This window comes from Stegodyphus dumicola, chromosome X1, assembly GCF_044657685.1.
Source record: "Stegodyphus dumicola isolate Sdum_Otavi_A_Nest chromosome X1, ASM4465768v1".
Classification (NCBI taxonomy): Eukaryota; Metazoa; Arthropoda; class Arachnida; order Araneae; family Eresidae; genus Stegodyphus; species Stegodyphus dumicola.
The window spans coordinates 193,595,087-193,621,255 of NC_140780.1; the positions used below are offsets into that span (position 1 = coordinate 193,595,087).

At 31.0% G+C, this 26,169-nt stretch overlaps 1 protein-coding gene across 11 annotated transcripts in view; it reads right to left on the reverse strand.

The window, feature by feature from the left end:
- The window catches only part of LOC146993381 (LYR motif-containing protein 2), an 86,054-nt gene extending 77,858 nt beyond the window's left edge, over positions 1-8,196 (reverse strand). For 6 of the 11 annotated variants that reach the window (XR_015038537.1, XR_015038536.1, XR_015038535.1 and 3 more), the window contains exons 1-2: positions 8,023-8,195; positions 7,725-7,865 (exon numbers count right to left, since the gene is read on the reverse strand). Coding sequence is in view for 7 of the 11 variants with exons in the window: in XM_085807718.1 (XP_085663844.1) it covers positions 7,725-7,865; positions 8,023-8,061 (180 nt within the window). In the remaining 4 variants the exon portion in view is untranslated. Of the gene's footprint in view, positions 1-7,724; positions 7,866-7,962 lie in introns of all 11 variants that reach the window. The other 5 variants (XM_085807712.1, XM_085807714.1, XM_085807717.1 and 2 more) reach the window with 3 other exon arrangements.
- Positions 8,197-26,169: the final 17,973 nt, after the last annotated feature.

Here is a 26,169-nt window from a genome sequence, read left to right on the forward strand (position 1 = left end):
CAAGTCGCCAAATTTCTCGCCAAATATTTTCGGCAAGAAACTTCACGCTGCCATATTACTATCTAAATTTTTTGTCTACATTTTGAACTTTTAGCCTAAAATGTCTCCAAAAACGCGGTTTTCGCACATGCAAAAACTACGTTTTGAACACACAATTTAGCTAAAAATCCGAAACAAAAACAAAAAATTTAAATAGCAAAAACGTAAAGTTTCTAACCAAAAATATTTGACAAGAATCCATGTACACAGCGACATGTTTTAACTTAAAAAAACATCTACGAATTGCACAATGTAAGCAACGAACGAATCTACAAACTACGCACACCTCGCTTTAATAAATTAACATAACAACAATAAATTTCAAAGAATACCATGTACACAGCATCCTGTTTAAACTTAAAAAAAATTCTACGAATTGCACAATTTAGGCAAGGAAGGAATCTACGATCTACGCACTCCTCGCTTTAATAAAATAACATAACAACAATAAATTTCAAATAATACCATGTACACAGCATTCTGTTTCAACTTTAAAAAACATCTACGAATTGTACAGTTTAGACCCTAAACAACAAAACTAAAATAAATTTCAAACAATTTAAAAAAACAGCAATAACGACAGAAATTTATACTAAAGAACCAATGAACATAACATTCTACAAAATAAGAACAAGGATAAAATAAAATGTACTTACCATGAATTAATGCGTTTTCGAATAGCAGAAATATAAATTTCATACCGCCTTTAACATGCCGCCATGTAATCACTATCATATTTACATGACAGCCAGACACACTATCCAGAAAATTTATACTATGGTTCACAAATAAATAAAATCACAAATCCTACTTCTATCATGCACTGCCATTAAAAATAATCTCCCAGAACCTCTTTCCACACTTCCAAATACCCACTACCCCTCAACAGGATAGCCACAATCACATTTCCTTTTGCCGAACTTCAATTCAACAACTACCATTTTATCTTTCCCTCCCATCTTCTCAGACACAGAGGCGAACCAACGAGCTCCAGCGAAAGATTTTTCAACATCAACAGGGTTGCCATATAACACGCAATCGCGCCAAAAACCAGCACAGAACACATATCGCCACATTTGGTGAAATCAGGGCGTATATTAGTTGTACCTGAAGATTAGGTAAGTTAGTATTTTTAATCATTTGAGGATATTATTTTTATGCATTGTTCTAAATGAAAGGAGCAAATAAATTAAAATGGTATTATTGGAAAATTGTTATTAGCAATGATTTAGTTTAAAGTAATTAGGATTGTAATCTAATTTTTATTAATTTAATGTGTGTGCTTATTTATATTTTAAGTAGTGTTTTTTAATTTAATGATCGTGATTTTGTGAGTTATATGTTTGTAGTATTTTGGAATACGTTTGAGTAGTATACGTTGAGTATTTTCATGCATTTTCGCGAAATTTTTCTAATTTATGAGAAAAAAGCAGTGTACATGGATATAGTGAAGAGTGTGTGCAATGCCATTTTTGTGCAAATCTGGGATGTTTTTTTAAGTAAAAATAAGTCAACATGTACATGGTTTAGTGATATTTTAATTAAATGATAGTTATTTTGTGAATTTTATGTTTGTAGGAATTTAGTATACGTTTCAGTTGAAGTAAACGTGTATGGAAATAATTTAAATATTTGAAACTATTTTTAATGTTTGCGTATAAATTCGTTGGTGACGTTTATAATATAATAGATAATTTAGAGGTAAAAGTTTTTGGATATTTTATTTATTTTATACTTGGAAATGCTCATTCTTGGAAAAGGTATATACTTTTTCGCGTTCAGGTAATTTCATATATGTTCTTTTTACCTGATTTAAAGATTCACAAAATTTTCATGCATTTTCGTGAAATTTTTCTAATTTATGACAAAAAAGCAGTGTACATGGATATAGTGAAGAGTGTGCACAATGCCATTTTTGTGCAATTCTGGGATGTTCTTTTAAGTAAAAATAAGTCGACGTGTACATGGTTTAGTGATATTTTAATTAAATGATAGTTATTTTGTGAATTTTATGTTTGTAGGAATTTAGTATACGTTTCAGTTGAAGTAAACGTGTATGGAAATAATTTAAATATTTGAAACTATTTTTAATGTTTGCGTATAAATTCGTTGGTGACGTTTATAATATAACAGATAATTTAGAGGTGAAAGCTTTTGGATATTTTATTTATTTTATACGTGGAAATGTTCATCCTTGGAAAGGGTATATACTTTTTCGCGATCAGGTAATTTCATATATGTGCTTTTTACCAAATTTAAAAATTAAGAAAATTTTCCTGCATTTTCATGCAAATTTTTGTAATTTATGAGAAAATAGCAGTGTAGATGGATAAAGTTAAGAGTGTGTGCAATGCCATTTTTGTGCAATTTTGGGATTTTTTTTAAGTAAAAATAAGTCGACGTGTAAATGGTTTATGTGTATGTGCTATTCTGAAAAACGCGCAAGGAGTTTGCGATTGTGCACTTTTTCCCAATTTTGCAGTTAATATTTGTCATGGTTAAGCAGTTTTGTTACATAAAATTTCTAGCATAAGTGTAATTCGGCTAGTAGATTGTTGGAAATAGTGTTGAGTAAATAAAAAGAAAAGAAATATGACAAAATGGCGGCGAAAAAAAAAAGTAGAGGGTTGCCGTAGCAGAGTTGGTCGCGAAAAAAATCGCCAAGTTACCATAATCCAAAGATCAACCAATAAAGCATATGAATTACAAAATTTTAGACTCATTTCTCAAATTTTTATATAAAGTGTAACAGTGATTTCTCTTTCATTCTTAAGTTTAGGATATAACAAAAAATGAGCAAATCACTAACAGGAGGCATAACAAAATACGTTTCCATTTATATAAAGCTATTAACAACTCACGACTATAAAAAACAGTCAGATTAAAATATGCATATACTACAGAACTGAAAAAAATGGTTGGAAATCTGTAGCATTTATACTACATATCACAACGAAGTCCGCAATCTACTTAGAAAGATGAAAATTCAGGATATAACTTTAAAAAAATGTTTATATCTGCATTAAATTTATGGAAACTGAAATTTCTCAAATTTAACATAAAGTGTAACAGTGATTTCTCTTTCATTCTTAAGTTCAGAATCTAACAAAAAATGAGCAAATCACTAACAGAAGGCATAACAAAATACGTTTCCATTTACATAAAGCTATTAACAACTCACGACTATAAAAAACAATCAGATTAAAATATGCATATACTACAGAACTGAAAAAATGGTTGGAAATCTGTAGCATTTATACTACATATCACAATGAAGTCTGCAACCTACTTAGAAAGATGGAAATTCAGTATATAACTTGAAAAAAATTTGCATACCTGCATTACATTTATGTAACACTATGGAAACTGATATATACTTCACTATTTTGCTGGAAATGAGACGTTGGGGGAAAATAATATAAAAGATTTTGGGTAAAACTATATTTGACAGTGCTCCCTTGGCGATACATGGACACAGAGTTTATACAATTCTTTCATTTGTTATATTAGCTTTGTTTAGCAGCGATTTTCATACCACAAATCTCCGCTAAACAAAGCCAAAATAACAAGTCAAAGAAATGCACAAACTCGGTATCTATATACACATCGACCTATTTTCACACACACAAAAAAAAATATTACAAAATTGCACAAATTCGGCTTTGCGCACAAAAAATATATAATCTTAATAAACTGCGTTTTAAATCAAACAATGAAATAACATAAAAAAAGCACTACGCACTACACAAAGGAAATACCCACCTACCTTATTTAGAAATTTCTCTGTCTTCAGTCTGTGGGACACAAAATTCCTAAACAGCATCCAAAAACTTTCCTCAAACCATGTTCCCTTTCTAACAGAACACTTTATATGGTGACCATTTGAACCTATCTTGCGACAAACCCATTCGAATGATCTTTAAGATCGACCATATGCATTTCCTTTGTACAAACAGGACACTTATAATTGCTACTAAGTAAACCTTCATTTATATACCAGTCAATTAATGCTCCCCCCTTTCGTTCCAAATCCTATAGAAATTTCAAATTAATCTTACCACATTCAGCCGTTTCATAGTGTAAACCACAAAATAAGCAACTTCCCATCCAACACACAAACAAGCCCTTACAAATCTTTTCCCATCAGTCAAATTCATGCAACCAATTATGTCATAATAGGGTTTTCATCATATTCAACTACTCAGGTTACCATAAATGAAACAACTTGGCAACAATCCAACAAGCGCCCTTTACTCAGGTTCCCATAAATGAAGCAACAACTTGGTGAGGATACCGTCAAATATAGGCTAGCCAGATATTGTCTAAACACTTATCAGAATGAGAAGAATAATAAGGATTAAAAATTTAATCACAACAGAATGCTCAGGATTACCACATAATTAACATTTCTGTAAAACTAGTTGGCTGATCTTTAGAATATGGTAACTGGTAGTTTGGCGACATTTTGGAGGCGATAAAGGTTACTACCTGGGACTTTGGTAATAATGTGAGCAGTACTCAGTTCCGATTACGCATTATTTTGTGTGAGGGAAATCGAGAGATCATGGGATATGTCATGTGATATTAATGGACGAATTACGGTTCTTTAATCGGATAAGGGGGGAATAAGGAAAAATATCTGTGGCTGTATATTAATTTGTATTAAGCTTCATTGTGTGTTGTGTGAAGTAGGGTTGAATAATTTTGGGATTTTATGGTGCTGTCTAAAGTGAATTCTAGATGTGATAAAGAGAATTTTGCTTTTTATTTAGCGGAGGAAGTGTGGAGGAAAAATTCACAGAAAAAATCGTTCAATAATTCTATTGAATCCATAATAAAAGTGTATCCACCATGTATAGCAAGATTCTGAAGATTAGGTAACTTAGTATTTTTAATTATTTGAGGATATTATTTTTATGCATTGTTCTAAATGTAAGGTGGAAGTAAAGTAATTTGGTATTATTGGGAAAATTGTTACAGTCAAAAGTCGTTAATTCGGACACCCATAATTCGGAATGATCTATAATCCGGACTTCAAAACTAAAAACTTTCTGCGCATGCGGTGCGTTGACACATGCGCATAGGCGTTTACGCGTGCGCGTAAGACCTTTTACGACTGCGCATATGAGTGTGCGCAAGTGCAGAATACGTTTTCGCGTGCGCGTTTTATGTATGATGGACGTATAAGCTAAAATTATCTAATTATCTATTTCAGTTAATGTTGATGATTGCGTTGTTCCTTAATTTTCGAATTGGATCCGGCTTATTATTTTTTGCAGACTGTAAGAGCAATTTTATAAAAGTAAGCTTAAACTTTCGATTATATCAAATAGAATTTCCGATATATATTTGTTAATATGTAAAGGATCTAAAGCGAAAGTATGTTTTCAAATCCGAAATCTGTTTATCAATTTCACGCTGCTTGGCGGGGGGATCGCTGCGGCGGGCGCGTAATGAATTGGAAGTTGATCTGTCAGCACTATCCTTATCTTCAGCGCAGATGTTTTTATTTTATTTGGCTTATAATTCCTTACCAAATGTAGTATTTCATCTCGATATGCTCCGTCTTTGATATGATTTAAAACAAGTTCCTCGTCATTATAATTCGCTTTCGATAGCGAAGAAAGTAACAGAGGTTATTCAAAACGAAAAAATTTCGATTGACAAATTAGTCGGTGTTCTCGACACAGCAATTATAGGACTTGAACAGCGGAACTTTGTAACTGAACAAGAAATTATTTCTGTTTAATAGAATTAAAGAGAAAGTATTATCACATGAAACGAAGCAAAACTTAAACAACTTACATTGAAAGAAATGTTTAATAAAGTAAACAAATAAATATTAAGCTTTTTCTTTTTGCAAATTTTGATACCCTTTAGATCATAATTGTTCTTTATTTCATAAATTACGGTTTCATATTTTTAATTTTAGAATTTCTGCATGCCATCTTACGAGATTTAAACTGATGATCTATAATCCGGAAAAATCGATAATCCGGAATCGCCAAAGTCCCGACGAGTCCGGATTAACGACTTTTGACTGTATTAGCAATGATTTAGTTTAAAGTAATTAGGATTATAAGCTAATTTTTATTAATTTAATGTATGTGCTTATTTATATTTTAAGTAGTGATTTTGAATTTAATTATATTTTAATTAAATGATAGTTATTTTGTGAATTTTATGTTTGTAGGAATTTGGTATACGTATTAGTTGAAGTAAACGTGCATGGAAATAATTTAAATATTTGACACTAAGAATTTGTAATGTTTGCGGTATGAATTCGTTGGTGACGTTTATAATATAATAGATAATTTAGAGGTAAAAGTTTTTGGATATTTTATTTATTTTATACGTGGAAATGTTCATATTTGGAAAGAGTATATACTTTTTCGTTATTAGGTAATTTCATATATGTTCTTTTTAACGGGTTTAAAGATTCAGAAAATTGTCATGCATTTTCGTGAAATATTTCTAATTTATGAGAAAAAAGCAGTGTACATGGATATGGTGAAGAGTGTGCGCAATGCCATTTTTTTGCAATTCTGGGATTTTTTTTTTAAGTAAAAATAAGTCGACGTGTACATGGTTTAGTGATATTTTAATTAAATGAGAGTTATTTTGTGAATTTTATGTTTGTAGGAATTTGGTATACGTTTTAGTTGAAGTAAACGTGCATGGAAATAATTTAAATATTTGACACTAAGTATTTGTAATGCTTGCGGTATGAATTCGTTGACGACGTTTATAATATAATAGATGATTTAGAGGTAAAAGTTTTTGGAAATTTTATTTATTTTATATGTGGAAATGTTCATATTTGGAAAGGGTATATACTTTTTCGCGATCAGGTAATTTCATATATGTTCTTTTTACCGGGTTTAAAGATTCAGAAAATTGTCATGTATTTTCGTGAAATTTTTCTAATTTATGAGAAAAAAAGCAGTGTACATGGATATAATGAAGAGTGTGCGCAATGCCATTTTTGTGTAATTCTGGGATTTTTTTTAAGTAAAAATAAGTCGACGTGTACATGGTTTATGTATATGTGTTATTTTGAAAAACGCGTAAGGAGTATGGTATTGTGCACTTTTTCCCAATTTTGCAGTGAATATTTGTTATGATTAAGCAGTTTTGTTAGATAAAATTTCTAGCATAAGTGTAATTCGGCTAGTAGATTGTTGGAAGAAGTGTTCAGTAGATAAAAAGAAAAGAAACATGTCTTTACTTCGTTAAGACAAAATGGCGGCAGGAAAAAAAAATAGAGGGTTGCTGTAGGAGAGTTGGTCGCCAAAAAATCGCCAAGTTACCATAATCTAAAGATCAATCAACTAGTTTGCCTTATTTTAACTTGATGACATCAATGACGAAAAAAAAAAAAAATTAACAAGATACATTTATTATATGAACATCAAAACACCATTTTGTTTGCAGAGATAATTGCAAGAATGGGCAAAACACTGATAGGTTAGTGAAATATGATTTTGCAACATCATTATACAAACTGCACAAGAAAACACCCATGCCGCTAACCATAAGATAGGTTAAAAGAAAATCAAATCTCAATAGCATTCTACTCACTTAAGAATATTTCTATGCACAGGTTTTAATAATTTATTATGAAACAACAACAAAAACTTTCAATAAAATTGAGCTTAGATATATTTAAGGTAAGTTGTACATACTTCATTTTCATGATGTCTATTTCTTTCAAAATCTTCTCTTACCCAGCATCTGAATTCCGACTGGTAATCTTTACCAGGAATTTTTTTAATTGCCCTCAGAAGGTCTCGATAAAGTTTTAAACTATCTGACCGAAGAAGGAACTAAAATATAAGGGTATGCATTATTTCATAGGTAGAATATTCAATTAAAAAAGGGTAACTATATCGTAATACGAGAAAAAATTATAATGCAACATACAAACATATATGTATGACCTTTACAAATTGTACGCATACATATTTAAAATGTGTTTTTTACCCTTTTCAACGACATAACATTTTTGTTTATTTTTGACATGATTTTTTCATAAGTCACAGCGAACAACTGAGCCAAAAAACATCTATAGTCAGTACATATTCTTTGACTGAGCAGTGCAACTGACTAACAGACAAAGTAAACAGACGTTTTGTTTTGCACCCGCTAAGTCTTTCTGCACCGAAGAGCAGAAAATCAAGGTTAGGAGCCTTATATTCTACTAGCGTGGGACGAAATCTCGATACGAGAGTTGCCACTGCTACATCATGTAACGACACTGACCTCAGCCCCAATTCGGCGCCGCTAGCGCGAAAGTGATTCTCTTCCCCCCACACCTCCTTCTACACTATTCTTCCTGATTTTTCTTCCAGATTGCATACCAAAAGCCAAAAGCCTAGTAAAAAGTTGTTCCTACATCTTGATCTTGACACTCGAGAATACAAGTACGAGATGACGTAGCAGACGACCCCTTCTCGTCCGACTACTAACGTGGCCTTCGAGATTAGATGGCCTGGTCAGCTGCAGAATCACGTGATTTGACGTCACGTAAGGCGTCTGAACTTTCACCCTTCGCACTGCATTGTGTGGACACTGCAAGCGAAGACTTCTTATTACGTTGATTGCGTGCTGTATTTTTTTATTATTCGTGTCTTTTTATTGCTAAATTTAAGTAATGTTGTTAAGGATATTTTCGTTTTTAAATTGAGATTACTAGTTAACTTATTTGTTAAGAAGAATAACGATCGACGTCTATGTAGAGCTATCTTCATCATACCTGCACGATGTTGCGTTCCAGCATGCAAATTCAATTACGATTTCACCAATGAATAAGTATTCAAATTTCAAAAAGATACGGTAAAACGGGATTTATGGATCAAAAAAATTCCAAGGAAAATTTTTATTCCAAGTGATCCCAGCGGCCGAGCGGTAAAAGCCGCTGAACACTGGTAGTTCGTTCCGGGGTTCGAGTCCCGGCGAACGGGCTGGCTGCATGGGCGTTTTCGTGGTTTTACCCATGTGTAACGTGGATACCAGCCAGTTTCCCTTAATAAGACCTCCACGGGGCATCCCTCCCTTTCCGTGTAGTGCCTAAGGGCGGAGCACGTAATAAATAAATAAATAAGTGATCGCAGCGTTGTGTGTGAAAAACATTTTCGAAAAGATGATATTATTCGCTACGATTATTTACCAACAAACGAAGGTACTTTTATTCAGATGTGCAGAGGGCATCCTAAATTAAATAACGATGCTTACCCATGCAGTTTTTCTGGTTGTCCAAAATACTTATCTGAAAGTCCAACCCCTCAGAGGATGAGCAGGGAGGAAAAAAGAACTAGGATGGAGAAGCATATTTTTAATGAATTTTTGAGAAAGGACAAAATAGCATCATTTGAGGATTTTTCTTCTATGTTACCGAATAAGTTAAATATTTCAGATACTTCAAATATTATTTTACACAAATCTGCTGCTGGTATTTATATTTTATTGCTCAGTTTTCATCCACATCCTAAAATTGAGAAAAGTATCTTTGTATCGCTTCATATGGATATAGCAGTTTATCTAGGAGATGAAGTTGTTCCAGTTAAAAGTAAAGAAGAACCAGTAAAGAAGTTGAACAACATTCTTTACTGGTCAAACTTACCGAGATATATGTACAAAACATTAACATGTTTGATGTTCATGAAACTTGTTTAATGTGTGGAATTCCCTTTTCTAGCAGATTAAAAAAAAAATAATGAGCACCATTTCAAATATTTGTTTAAACAATTATACTAAAGTTCTTCAAAATAATATGCATACAAAAATCGATGAAAGGAAACTTAAAAAAGTCAAGAATACGTAATGAAACGATATGAGTATGTAAATGACATTGTTTTATATTTTAAAAATAGTGTACTAAATATGATGCAGTTCAAATATATTTTCAATCATGTATCTTTTACATTTAAATGTATTAATCCTTTTGCTGTTTCCTTATTATTTGATAATACTTCATAATTTTTCAAAATAAATTATCAATTGCGATTAATTATTGCTTCAGTATACTAGTACAGCTTGCACAGTATTTGCTAATTAGACAGAAATGATGGTTTGTTCTATGTATAGTTGTTTTGCGGTTTTCGTTGGCAAATTTATTGATTTTACGCTTTCGTGAAACATTATATGGATGGCTTTTATTTGTAAATATATTATTTATTATGCATCTACATATAAGTAATGATGTAAATATTATTATAATTATTGGTATAGATAACATATAAATATGTGAAAGTTATTCGTTTTCTGTAATGGTGCAGCAAAATTGTAATTTATTTAATTAAAAAATAGGGGATTTAAATTTTTTCTGTGGCTTTTGAACTGCTATTCATTTTATTAGATAGTAATTTAAATGAATTAAAAATGCATTTGCATAATGTTTGGAAGCTCTGAAATATTTATAGTTTTAAGGAAAAATAATTTTTTATGTCTTTTAATTTGCTAAATTATATTTACTTTTGTTAGTGAATTATTTATATTTCTAAATCTTTTCATTCCTTTCATTCCTCTCCTTCTCAAACTGTAAAGACATTTTTATGTTAATAAATAACAGCCTTTTTATTTACTTATTTCAAAACTTTCTTTTTTGAGTGTATCCTAACAAATTATTACAATACAGTGTAAAAAAATGCACAAGATAACCTAAAACATGGCATAGAAAATTTCGTTAATATTTCTTAAAAAAATAGTATTTATTAAGTTATTAATCTTAACTGCAAATGAATATACGACCTTTTATATACGTTTTCCAGTCAAGTGTCTGGAAATTTAATTATTATGCATTATTAAAAACAAAACACTCTAAACATCGAACGAAACGCTCGTATTCAAATCTGAAGCAAAGAAAGTCACGGAAGGATCAGACGCCTTTCGTGACGTCACTCGTATCTAATCAGGCCATGTTATCTCGAAGGCCACGCTACTACTAACGATTGAGTGAAAACTGGAATTCTCAAGCGCCTCTACAAAACTTTCAGGCTTTCGCCGAACGAAAGAGATAGAAGCTTCTCCTTCGCACTGCCCACATTTTGACGTCAAACGATAGTACAACAACCAATGAGAAGACTTCTTGAAATATAATTATATATACATATATATATATATATATATATATATATATATTGGTAAACAGATTTGTGAATAACGTCTGTTTTTCCATCGCTTTTTAAAACTAAATTTTAAAAAGAAGCAGTCATTTCGGATAACTTCTCGTCAGAGACATTAGTTTCTTTTATGGAAAAGCACCATGAAAGATACTACTATTTATACCCCCCCCACACACACATATAATATATGTTATTATTTAGATTGCTGTTATTCATTTACATCACGACTTTTCTTAAAAGAAATTTAAAATCATTAAATAATCAAATCTAATTTTGTGTAAGCTTGTTCATTTGAAGTTCTTTAGGCAGTTTTAAGTTTTTTAATCTAAGATGTACAAAATTTGTTTTATGATTTTTTTTTACAGTTTATCATTGAAGGGAAAAATCTGCCTGATACATACAAAAATTTTAGGTCAGACTAATTAGATTTAATTATGTCAGTGAATTTATGCCAGGTTTATACACTGTTTGGTTACTTAAAAATAATCTACATATTTTTAAACAGATCTCAGAATGGAAATTCGATTATTAACAGTTTTCATGAACAGCAATAACTTGCAGCATAACCTGAAGATATTTTCCAATAATTTATGTACAATTTGAATGACTAGTAGCAGGCTAAAAAAATCATATAATTTAGTTATGAATTCCTAAACTGAAAGGCAAGTTTTACTTGTAAGGCAACCTTACAAATCTTTTGTGAGTTGTTTGCTTGATTGCTAGAGACTCTGAATGTATTTGTGTTCAACAGAATGATTCATGTGTTTGGACAAAACAGAAGCAGATTTTCGAGTAATATGTTATTGGAGTTTGCAAATGTGAAAAAGTAGAGGTTAAATGAAAACATACTGAGGAAACAAGAAATTATTAAATACTGAAGAAATAAAAAAATTAGAGTAAGTGCTAGAAGATAAAGTATGTTTTTAAATACTTTAAAAAATAACTCAATAAAAAGTTTTCAAGGGTGTATAATTTTAGTTTAGTTATTTTTCTATTAACGTAGCTAACATAAGAGACTTATTTCATTTACATATATCTCATTAATATGTTAAAAATATAGCTTAAGTAATTTTTATGTGCATACGGAAAGGAAGGGGCGGAAGCCTCGAATTAAAACCTTTTCTTAAAGCAATAAGTAAATAAATAAAATACACTGGTTCTATTAACATCTCAAAAACGTACTGTTATGTACTCTAAAAACGAGTCCCCAGTATCGCATCATGATGCATTAAACTCTTACAAAAGAAGAAATATCTGATTAGGAATATACTCTTTTTATTTATTTGATAACAAGGAAGAGTAAAAAATATGTAACATCACATTATGAAAAATCCTGCAAGTCTTTACAATACTATAAGACAGCGTTTCCCAAAGTGTGAGTCGTGACCCGACACCAGGCCGCAGAAAACTTCAGCTGGGTCGCGGCAAAAATTGTAAAAGCACAAAAAATCTATAACATTTTGCTCAAAATTTAATATTTTTCGAAACGTTTTCAAGTACTTCAGGTGGCAACCCTTTACCACCGTGTCCTACCGTACCGTTTAAATTCGGATGCTCTGATTGGCTAATTTCGATTCCTCATTCAGTGCCTTCTCCGGTACATGCGCCGTAAACTCTCGTGTATCAAACAAGGTTTTGCTTGAATTTTTGTTACCTATTTTATTTGACAATCCGCGATTCCAGCGCTCTGATACGGCATCTAGTGGCTAAAAGGTGGAAACATTTAAAATCGGTATTTACGTTTGACAATGCTACGTAGTTTGTGAAGCGTGTTGTAATTAAACGTTTTATTTTTTATTGTTGTGGGCGTTATGTATAATTTAGAAAGAAGTACAGACCACACGTTTTGTTGTGTACACCAGTATAAATCACGAGCTTGCAAGGAACCTGAGTTATGCTTCCACCGAAATAACCAACCGATTCTTGGTTCGAAAAATATCGAACGAGATAGCAAAACGAAGAAGGGAGTGGATTCGCTTATTTCGAATTAGAAAGAAAGTTGGACGTTATATGAACGTGCGTTCTAAGCATTTAAAAAAAACTGATTACATTTTTTCGCGTAAGAAAAGTTTTCTTTATATATGCAAAATTTCTTTCTCATGTATCATATATATAAATGTGTATGTGTGTTCGTCAAAAGTAAACATGCATATTTGTGTATTGAAGTATAAATCATCATAGCTCATTAACCTCTTAAATATTATTAATACACATACATATAAAATTATGCTTTCATGCATATTTTACCTGCAGAAATTTAAATTGTGTTTCAGTTTATGTTAGCAATGATTTAAATGAAAATTTATAGAATGACACATATAAAAATAAAAGTTAATTATTTTAACGTTAATGATGAACTTTGAATTTCATTTTCTAGTAATGTCTAAATTTCTGTGTGTGAGTCATCTCCTGTTAAACTATTTAGAACTGTTTACAGTGGTTCAGGATAATTAGCATAAAAAATTTCAAGTTCAGAAAATAGCTATGATCATCTGGTATGAGTAATAGTATAAAAAGTATTACAGATATCAAATCTTTTCCATTATAGAATAGCATGCACCAAACAATTTCTTATAGAATGATATACATACCATTGTTACTCCCTGAGCACAAATTAAATGTTTTTTCTTATCTTTTATAGCAGTGTTCGTTTTTATTACTAATAAAAAGTTTTTAAAGTAGTTTAGAAAAAATTCTCCATGGTGAAAATTAGCTAATGATGAAAGTATTTTTTCTCACTTGAAGGATCAAACGGGCACATGTATCTTTTTCGAGAAAATTTGTTGTTCTGTAATGTAAAACACCCAAGTATTTGTTCAGTGATAGATATTGAAAGGGGAGAAACTTTTAGGTAATTTCATTTCTCAGCTATTATTCAAAATATGATTGCATACAACTAAATAACTTTGGAGTAAATAAAACAGCATGCACAGACATGTGTATACAGATATACAGGTTAGCAAATAAAGGCAAGGACAGTGGATTTGGATCCGTTCAGTAATTTATTAGATTGTTTATGTATTCCTATTTTATTTATAACACTCTTTTATTTAGTAGAATAAGAATAATACATGAATACACAGCCTTTTAGTTGCAATTTTGCATAGTTATTTAAAGATGCAACTATATTTATTATCTCAAACATATTCTATATTAGTTGTATTTCTGGGGCAAATATGCATTAATTCTCTTACCTATTATTATGTCATTATAAAAAATTCATTTTGTCGTGTTGCTTATATGTTCGTAACTAGAATTGGTGTCGATTCTATGCAGTGTTGATACTTGTGAATATAAGCATTATCGAAAATATATGCATATTGGATGCCTCATCAGTGGTAAGAAGATTTAGCGATTTTTTTTTTTTTACTTGTGGCTAAAAATTGTTTATCAGACATTATTCTACCAAACATTTGCTGCTTTTTTGTGAAACAAAAAACATCTTCACTGTCAACACTGGAACAATCTCAAAATTTTCATTGCCAATATGTAATTGTTTGCATACAGCCCTTTTACTAAGAAAATTATAGTACATATAAAAAAATGCTAAGAATAATAAAACGTTTGGTAACACCAGATATACATATTGATTTGATATTATCTGATAAACATTGTAAATAAATGAATAAATTTCTCATTAAAATATTTCGGAAGAGCAAAAATACATTAAATCATTAAATGAAGAGGCTAGGTGAAATATTCAAATTGTCCAGCTTCTACATTTAGTGCGACAGTAAAAAGTCTGAAAATTATATTAATTTTTTGGTAAAAATATCTTTATTTAAACCAAGTGTTGCAAATCAATCTTAAGTTATTTCTCAGAATGATATATAAAAATCCGCATGTGTATCGTGTATGCAGTGTCTTCTGGATGCATATGTGAATAAAGCGGGCGCAGCTCGCACAAAACCGATGAACACTGGTAGTTCGGTCCAACTTTCGATCCCAGCGAACGGGCTGACTCCATGGGTGTTTTCTTGATTTTACGCATGTGTATCGTTTATGCACTATCTTCTGCATGCATACGTGAATAAAGCGCTGAAAATTGGTAGTTCGGTCCAATTTTCGAATTCCGGCAAGCGGGCTGACTGCATGGGTGTTTTCGTGGTTTTCCGCATGTGTAACGAGTTTGCAGTATCTTGTGGATGCATACGTCAATAAAGCGGGCGCAGCCCGGGTAAAATCGTTGAATACTGGTAGTTCGGTCCAACTTTCGAATCCCGGCGTACTGTCTAGAAATTGTAGATGCATATGTGAATACAGCGGGCGCAGCCCGGGAAAAAATCGCTGAACACTGGTAGTTCGCTCCGAATTTCGAATCCCGTCGAACGAAAGCGGCCTTCACAGTTAGTTCGGTCCAACTTTCGAATAAAGGCCAACGAAAGAGGGCTTCAGCCCTCTCAGCTGGCAGGCCTGCGCGATTTTCTGCATGTGTATAAAGCGAGCGCAGCCCGCTCAATTGGCGGGCTTACCCGCTAGCAATCATGCGAGTTAGCGTATATCTTGTGAATGCATACGTAAATCAAGTGACCTAACGTGAATAAAGCGGGCGCTTCATGAAGGCATCCCTTCCCTCATGTAGCGGGCTTGCCCGTTAGTGATATATAAAAACTGTCCCTCTCTAGCTACATTCCTGAAAGTAAGCATTAATTCAAGTATTTAACAAATAGATTTGATCATATTTATATTTCATCATTTCTATATAACTTTCATTATACAGACTATATTTCCAGCTCTTTCATTTAAGTGCAATTTATTTCCAATGTATGAACATGAATACTGTACAAGCTTAGTCACTTATTCTTAATTTAATTCAGTTTTTATATAAGAATTAAAATTTACCAGGCAATTGCTTTCTTAACATCTATTAAACTTAAAAAAATAGTTTAATAGATGTTGCTGTAATTTAACACTTTTGATTTTAATGTTTTCAGAAATTTGCTAAATCAAGTTTATCTTTGTGTGACCTTGCATCAAAGGCACCGATAATAAATTAGTTTTGGCATTCACTGCTAAAATTTTTAAAGAAAAACTTATTGATGTAAAAGAAGGAACAAATTATATTTATCTTGGTAATATGTCTTATGATATGCTTATATACGTTGTCATGATATTGCAATAACTTAAAGGGCATTTCATATAACTTGTTTCTTAAGTTGCATAACCTGTTTTCATAACTTTTTGTTATCAAATATATATAAAAGGTAAATTTCTAATGAAATATTCTTCCTTTCACAGCAGTGTTATTTACCGTGATATAACGTGTGTTTGCATTTATTCTACAGTTATGATCATTATTCATTATAGAGTTTTATATATTTGTTATAAACATTTAATTTATATCATTATGTATTATATGCTTTTGCTTTTAGAATATATCACAATATATATTTCGAGTTGCTACAGTGGCTCCCAAAAGTGTTCGTACACTTATGATTTTCATTGAAATAGAGCTCTATCCATTAATTAAAAGTAAACATTCTGAATGAGACTTTAATAATAAGATCTATAATCTATTCGTAACAAAATTATATAAATTATTTTTTAAATGTAGCGAAACTTTAGTTTTAAGAAATTAATAATCAAAAAATGACAAACATTTTATCTCATAAAAGCCTTCGTACACTGAAATATTTTTGAATAAAATCAAAACTAGAATTATTGTTTGTCGCTTTTTTTAATTTTTGAATTGTGGTGGCATTTAAAAAATCGTTTGCTTTAATCTTTTATTGTTTACTTCATAATATTCTATTTATTATTTAAAAATGGGTCGCAGTCATAAAGAAATTACAAACAATATTCGAAAATTGATAATTTTTCACCATAGTAGTGGTAAATCAATTCGAAATATAGCTAAATTATTTAATGTATCCCATTCTACAGTGCAGTATGTGATAAAACTCTTTAAAGAAGAAAATCAGATTGAAAACAAGGTAAGAAAAGGTAGACCGATAAAGTTAAATAAACGTGATGAGAGATTTATTATTAGAAAATTTGTGAAAAACGTTTGAGTGCTGTAAAAGTTTCTACAGAATTTAATGCAAAGTTTTCTACTTCAAGTTCACCTGAAACTGTTCGACGAGTTCTCAGAGAAGCTAGATTACATGGGCGTTCTGCCCGTAGAAAAAATTTTGTTAGTGAGAAAAACAGAAAGCTTAGGCTTTTATTCGCAAAATCAATGATAAATACACCCGAAACGTGCTGGAATAGTATTTGCTGATGAAAGCAAATTTAACATTTTTGGTTCCGATGGTTGAATAACTAACTGTATAGAGAAGAAAAAATGAGGAACTTCATTCTAAGAATATAGTTGGAACAGCTAAACATGGAGGTGTTTTTGTGTGGGGGTGCATGGCACGACATCAGGACTATGTAATTTGGCATTTATTGAGGGCATAATGAATCATTCTCTTTTTTTAAATATTTTAAGAGACAATTTAAAATTATCAGCCCAAAATTTGGGTATTGGAAACAACTTTATTTTTAATTATTACTTAATTTTAATTTTTAATCAGGAAGGAGAACGATCCTAAGCATACAGCTCTTAATGTTCGCCTGTGGTGTCTCTATATAATTGTCCACAGGTTTTGGAAACACGACATCAAAACGAAAAACAAACTCAAAACAGTCATGATGGATGAACATTGATACAGAAATTACAAAAAGACTAGTAAAATCTATTCCCAGACTTTTAAAAACTGTTGTGGATGCTAAAGGATATCCTACTAAATATTAATTTAACGGAAAAGGAAAATATTTACTAATAGGTCAAGATTTTTTTGAAGTGTACGAAGACTTTTACTAGTTAGCTTTACATTTCTTTAGTTATATATATACTTGGTATAAATATTGTTAACAATTTTCATAAAGGAATTAAAATAAAACGATAACCTTTTAATGTAATTCACATTTTACCATAAAAAAAAAGAATTTTTGAAAGTCTCATTTTGATAACAATATTAAAAATGTTGATAGAAACTTTAAAATTATTCCTATTTTTATTGGCAAGTATTAAATATTCTTCACAAAATTCAATTTCTCAGCACACACCATCACAATTACTTTATTCGATTTCCAAATAAAAATGCAATTCAGTATGTCACAGAGTAAATACTAAAAATAGAACCACACGTGAAAAATTCTTAACTGTTACTAATTTAATAAAAGAAAATACAAGTATAATGTTCTATAAATAAAAGAACAGTTACAGTAAAGAAAATTTTAAAATATACATTACATCTTAATTCTATATAATTATTCTTTTGTTTTTCACTTGCACTTTACATTAGTTGATGGCAACTGATTCAAGTCAGAAATATTGTTCCTTATAAAAAATACACACATAAATGTTATGTTTTATATATAGAAAAATCTATGTACTCTTCTATTATCGGGACTGGATTTGGAAATGTATGTATGTGTGTATGCACTTTTATATGTGTGTTTATACACAAACATACATGCCATACGTACATATATACGTGCATATGTGAACGCATTCATCCATACACACATTTCTGAATTCGGTCCTGATAACAAAAGCGTACCAAATTTTGCCACATTTGTTAAATGAATAGTGTAAGGTAGAATGGTTCTGGTTTATTTGATTAAGGCAAAGCCCGCTCAGGCTATCTACCTAAGGGTATAGATGATGTCCTTGTGTAGTACTTTCCATTAAAAACTGGCACATATTCATATTACATGCGTATAATCAGCTATGAAATATGCACCAAGAAACTGAAATTGTCAACAGTAATTTAATATACTTTATTTTGTGTTACATATGAATGGTACATTGTTTTTGGACAAAGCTATATGAAGCATACACAATCAACCTCATTCAAATACTAAATATTTAAGTATTCTCTGAATATCCAATCCCTAGTTTCAGCATTTTATAAAAGTGACAGGTTTTTTTTTTTTTTTTTTTTTTTTTTTTTTTTTTTTTTTTTTGCATTTTGGGAACAAATGCGACCAAAGGCAGCATATACAAATGGATTTAGATATTTTATAGTTAAACGTCATTTCATTGACAAATAATTTTTTTATCATAATGAATTACAATAGAATTCTGGAGTCTATGTACTTATAAGAAAGAAAGCGGAGGATTTCTTTACAAATACAATGTTTTCCCTAAGAACAAAGAATAAAAATTTTGGGTACTTTTCCGTTTTGCCGGCGCAGGCGATAAAGTCGCCAGTAATGGTACAACCAATGCCAAACGGAATATCCTCACTGGTAATCTTTTACATCTCATTTTCAAAAGTCGCAGCCATTTCTTATCAGACTGATTGTTCCTTTCAATACTGACATACAATTACATAGAATTTTACCAGATAGTTCAATTTTATGCCCTAAGGTCATTCGCGGGTGTTTGGTTTGGTTTATTAGATTATGGCAAAGCACTCGAGGGCTATCTGCCTTAAGGGAGGGATGCCTTCGTGGAGGACGTTTTAAGGGAAACTGGCTCGTATACACGTTACACATGGGGAAAACCACGAAAACACCCATGCAGCCAGCCCGTTCGCGGGATTCGAACCTCGGACCGAACTACCAGTGTTCAGCGACATTACTGCTCGACCGCTGGTGGCGTTCGCGGGCGGTAATTATGTGAATTAGGATGCTATCACACTGCTCACCCGATGGCAAAAATATAGAAAAGGCAAAGTCAAAGGTTAAATTCATTAATTCTAGTCAGAATGCACTAGCAAAGTAAAGCACTGTGGTTTTACATAATTTCTGATCAAGCTATTGAAATCGTACAAACTGAAATAATTCTTGCATATAAACTTGTATTCCAAATTAAGATTGAACTTGAAATTAATGTAGATAATTACTGAGAGAATTAAGTTTTTGTAGTGTACTTTACATGAAATGAGATAGATCACTTGGGGTCACGTGATGAGAACCGGCGAATTAGGATGTTTTACCATGAAAGCATAGTAAATTCTTAAATTAATTTTTTGAAAATTTATTGGCTTTTTTACAAAATTTTAAATGACATTTAAATGTTTATACCTTTAAAATAAAAAATTCTTGTAACTAAAATTTGTCTATATTTTTTATGTGTATACTGTGTGTTGTCGCCAATAAAGTCTGCTTGGCGAGATTTGCGCCGGCGAGACGGAAAAGTACCAAAATTTGCATTCTATGAAATTGTACTTTTTAGTAAATGATAAAATTTCAAAAGCTGCAATCTGAATATTAGAATATGGTTGAAAAATTACCATACAATTTCTTGTTTCTACCAAAATGCTTTTAATATTCTGTGATGGAATGGGATAGCTCTTATGAAAATTATATTATGGTACTTTAAATGGCTTCTTGTTTGCTTAAGAATTATAATTAGATAATGGAGCTTTTACTACAAATTTTATCTGATTAATATAATTTATGCCTTTTTATAATGAAATGGCTCTTTGTATATAATGATTGTAGTTGTTTATCTAAGAGGTGTGTTATAATTTCCCACGAAACAATTATGGCATACTAAAATTCATTTGATAAGTATAATTTATTTTTGATTGTTGGGTATTATATTTCTATGCAAATACATTATGGTATATTAATGATTATCTTCGAACTCCTAATATTTTTACTCTACTTTCGACCATTTTTGGCTAACAAAAACTGATAAAAATGTACGTTAGCCCCAATAATGGATAAGCATCATATCAAAATGTGCTCATAAATTCTCAGTGGTTTCATATAACACTGAGAAATCTTTAATAAACCACTTTTATCTATTGATTATCTAAGCAAATAAATAGCATCTGTTCCTCCCAAATTTCCGCATATAATTTTTCAAGGTTTTTTATATGCTATATCTCTATAGTTTCTGTTGATCATGTAACTTAAAAAGAAATATCTATTAGAATAATTTTTAAAAGGACAATATGTCCATCAATCTTCTTGACTGACAAGAAAATGTGTAGATAATGTGTGGAGTTATTATAGCATAGGGAAAGACATGACACCAATTTTACAATAAATCTGAAATTTTGTTTTGTGTGTCTTTGGTTAAACTAAATGCTATAATTTATTTAGGATGAACTAATTCTTTGGCATAATGTAATTCATATCATCTATGTTGCTACAATTCTGTTTCAATACAAGACTATCATATCAGTGTAAGATTTCGTATGTGGAGACTTGGTTTCTAATCTTTGTGTAATATAATACGGAGAAGCTCTTACTGTGAATTTTGATAAGTATAATTTATTCTTCTATTAGATTGGAATGGACTCGGTGTTTTCATATAGGATGTTTCATATTCAAAGTGTTAGTTCGGTGTTTCATATTCAAAGATGTTGAAGTTCATACAATGTAATTAATTAATAGACTCATCACACAGACTTTTTAATAGAATTATTCTTGAATTTTTAGTTCACATATAAAGTTAATAATTAAAAACAGAATTAGAAAAGCAAAACTGATTAAAAGAACACTTCAGCTATTTTTAAAATTGATATATTTAAATGCTTTTGTTCATATAAAAACAATAAACACATTTCTAAATAATAAGATTATTAAGAATCCTTAAGAAAATTTGGAACATTTATAAAGGTTTGCAAGGACAACATGATCGATTTTGTTAGAAATCACATGGTTTTGATATGTTTTGAGTATGCTCCTGCCAGATTGGTAGAAGCCTGGTGATCCTGTTATGAACAAATCTTAACAGATAAAGATATAACATGTGAATATAGAATCTAAAGGAAATGTAAGATTAGATTAGGGTATCTGAATATGCCTAAGCACATTGGTTATCAGCCTGAAGAAGAATGCCTTTATGAAGAACTTTATAGGGAAAACTGGTTCGTATTCACAAAACACATAAAAAAAAAAAAAAAAAAAAAAAAAAAAAAAAAAAAAAAAAAAAACTGCACAGCCAGATTGTTCACCAGGATTTGAGCTGAGATTAAACTACCAGTATTGAGTCGTTTAAACCACTCGTAGGACAAACCTAAAGAAAATGCTTGTAATATCATGTAACATTTTATATTAAGAGATATATTATTATATATCTCAAGCCAGGATTGCTTGAGATTGCTTTCTCAAGTACTGAGGTAGGTAATACTTAATCTGTTCTTTTTTTTTTTTTTTTTTTTTTTTGAAATGTTTGGTCATGGTATTATTCATTGCATGTATTTTCTATAATACATATAGAATATTAATAGTTCTATAACAAGTGCCTTTTTTCATTTTTAAGTGCTTTGCTTGTTGATATTCTCAAAATTGCATCTGATAGTGCTATCATGTGTATAATAAATACAATAGATGCATATAATAGATCAATATATTTTTAGTATACATATAATGATTCAATATCATTTTTATGGAAAAAAAACACACTTTTGACTGCACAGATTTTCTGGAAATCCCAAGTAAAACACATATGAAATTATTTGTTTACAATCAGTGAACATTAAAATCCGCTACCTGTCACAATACAATAAAACAGCGACACAATTTCCTACAACAGCCAGCAGCTCCTCCTTTACATGAACAAGAATTTTTTTTTAAATTTTTTATTTGTCCTTTTTGAACAATGAAATGTCCTTCGATTTCAAGCGATAAGGACGCTATAGAACTTATCCTTAAATAGAAAGCCAAAACTTGTACATTGGATTTCAAGTAAAATTCCGTGCATTACCAAATGATCAGCTTTTTAAAATTCTCACTGCTTCAGTAATACAGCGAGAATTTACGCCTCCTCGAACAAAATCAAACATTTCGGAAGAGCTAAGCAACTCCATTTTTGAATGTACGAAGTCAGATCACAAATGAAAATACCGATTTTTATCCGCCATACTAATGTGTGAAAGCGCCACCTATAGGTGGATTGAATCGCGGATAGTTATGAATAGCAACTTCATATTGGTAAGTAATAAAAATACTGTTTGTTATAAATCATTAATAAACAAATTCTTTTTATTAAAGCTCTCAACCTTTTTTTAAAATGGATAAATAGTTACTCAAGAAAACCGCAGATTTAAATGATCATGATCAACCAAGCACGAGCAGAGCTGAACATCATGATCGTGAAGAAACTGTGCCTGAAGCACCTAAAGCAGATATACAGCGCAAAAATAACAAGCGTAAAGCTACTTGGAGTCGCAACTATTGTGGCGAATATTTACGCTTTGGGTAAATAAATTACATTGCAGGCGGCAGTCAAAATAATTTGCAATGAGCAACTTTCAAATGAAATGTGAAACCGTCAAAGTTGAAACGGCATTTAAACACACTCCATTCTCAGTACTCTGATAAATCAGATAACTTTTCTACTGAAAAGAAAAATGAATTGATTGCTGCTAAAAAAATTAAAAATACACTCTTACCTCCCCAGTCAATCTGATAAACATTGTAAATAAATGAATAAATTTGTCATTAAAATATTTCGGAAGAGCAAAAATACATTAAATCATTAAATGAAGAGGCTAGGTGAAATATTCAAATTGTCCAGCTTCTACATTTAGTGCGACAGTAAAAAGTCTGAAAATTATATTAATTTTTTGGTAAAAATATCTTTATTTAAACCAAGTGTTGCAAATCAATCTTAAGTTATTTCTCAGAATGATATATAAAAATCCGCATGTGTATCGTGTATGCAGTGTCTTCTGGATGCATATGTGACTAAAGCGGGCGCAGCTCGCACAAAACCGATGAACACTGGTAGTTCGCCTTTATGAAGAACTTTATAGGGAAAACTGGTTCGTATTCACAAAACACATGAAAAAAAAAAAAAAAAAAAAAAAAAAAAAAAAACTGCACAGCCAGATTGTTCACCAGAATTTGAGCTGAGATTAAACTACCAGTATTGAGTCTTTAAACCACTCGTAGGTCAAACCTAGAAAATGCTTGTAATATCATGTAACATGTTGTATGCCAGGATTGCTTGAGATTGCTTTCTCAAGTACTGAGGTAGGTAATACTTAATCTGTTCCTTTTTTTTTTTTCTTTGAATGTTTGGTCATGGTATTATTCATTGCATGTATTTTCTATAATACATATAGAATATTAATAGTTTTTTAACAAGTGTCTTTTTTTCATTTTTAAGTGCTTTGCTTGTTGATATTCTAAAAATTGCATCTGATAATTAGTGCTATCATGTGTATAATATATACAATAGATGCATATAATAGATCAATATATTTTTAGTATACCTATAATGATTCAATATCATTTTTATGGGAAAAAAAAAGACACTTTTGACTGTACAGATTTTCTGGAAATCCCAAGTAAAACACATATGAAATCATTTGTTTACAATCAGTGAACGTTAAAATCCGTTATCTGTCACAATACAATGAAACAGCGACACAATTTCCTACAACAGCCAGCAGCTTCTCCTTTACATGAACAAGATTATTATTATTATTTTTTTTTTTTTTGAAATTTTTTATTTGTTCTTTTTGAACAATGAAATGTCCTTCGATTTCAAGCGATAAGGACGCTATAGAACTTATCCTTAAATAGAAAGCCAAATCTTGTACATTGGATTTCAAGTAAAATTCCGTGCATTACCAAATGATCAGCTTTTTAAAATTCTCACTACTTCAGTAATACAGTGAGAATTTACGCCTCCTCCAACAAAATCAAACATTTCGGAAGAGCTAAGCAACTCCATTTTTGAATGTACGAAGTCAGATCACAAATGAAAATACCGATTTTTATCCGCCATACTAATGTGTGAAAGCGCCACCTATAGGTAAATTGAATCGCGGATAGTTATGAATAGCAACTTCATATTGGTATGTAATAAAAATACTGTGTGTTATAAATCATTAATAAGCAAATTCTTTTTATTAAAGCTCTCAACCTTTTTTTAAAATGGATAAATAGTTACTCAAGAAAACCACAGATTTAAATGATCATGTTCAACCAAGCACGAGCAGAGCTGAATATCATGATCGTGAAGAAACTGTGCCTGAAGCACCTAAAGCAGATATACAGCGCAAAAATAACAAGCGTAAAGCTACTTGGAGTCGCAACTATTGTGGCGAATATTTACGCTTTGGGTAAATAAATTACATTGCAGGTGGCAGTCAAAATAATTTGCAATGAGCAACTTTCAAATGAAATGTGAAACCGTCAAAGTTGAAACGGCATTTAAACACACTCCATTCTCAGTACTCTGATAAATCAGATAACTTTTTTACTGAAAAGAAAAATGAATTGATTGCTGCTAAAAAAAATTAAAAATACACTCTTACTTCCCCAGTCAAATAAAAATCTCCCTTTGACATCTTTTTGAAATTTCCAAATTAATAGCTGAAACTGGGTATTCTCATAGTGCTGGAGAAAAATTAATACTTCCCGCTTTGAAAATTGTCGCAAATAATTTATGCGGAAAAAGGAAAAATGTTTATTTTCGGCGATACCATTATCAAATAGTACAGTTAAACGGAGAACTGATGATTGCGTGAAACATTTAGAATTTAGAACTAGTTGTTTAAGTAAAAAAGAGCAAGTTTTTTCCCTTGCAAATAGATGAAAGCACAGATATCGAAGATAATGCAAATCTAATGTATTTTATCAGATATATTGACGAAGAAACCACCCAAGAAAATTTTTTTGTTTTGTGAAAGGCTACTGACAAGAACGACCACAGATGAAATTTTTAAGGCTACCAATGATTTTGTCACTAGTCACGGTATTGATTGGATGAAGTGTGTTGGGCTAAGTAGCGACGGAGCACGTGCAATGGCAGGCTGTCATAAAGGTTTGTTTAAACAAATTCAGTAATTAGCAATTAATTGTGTATGGGTGCACTGCAGTATCCATAAACAAGCGTTGGCGGTAAAACGAATGCCTTTAAATTTAAACTTGACCTTGGAAGAATGTGTCAAGTTTGTAAACTACATAAAGTCTCGTTCATTAAATAGCAGACTTTTTATCGAATTATGCAGGGAAATGGGGAGTGATCATAAACACGTCCTTTTGTATTGTAATTCACGATGGCTTTCGAAAGGAAAATTTTTAAAACGTCTGTTTGAGCTAA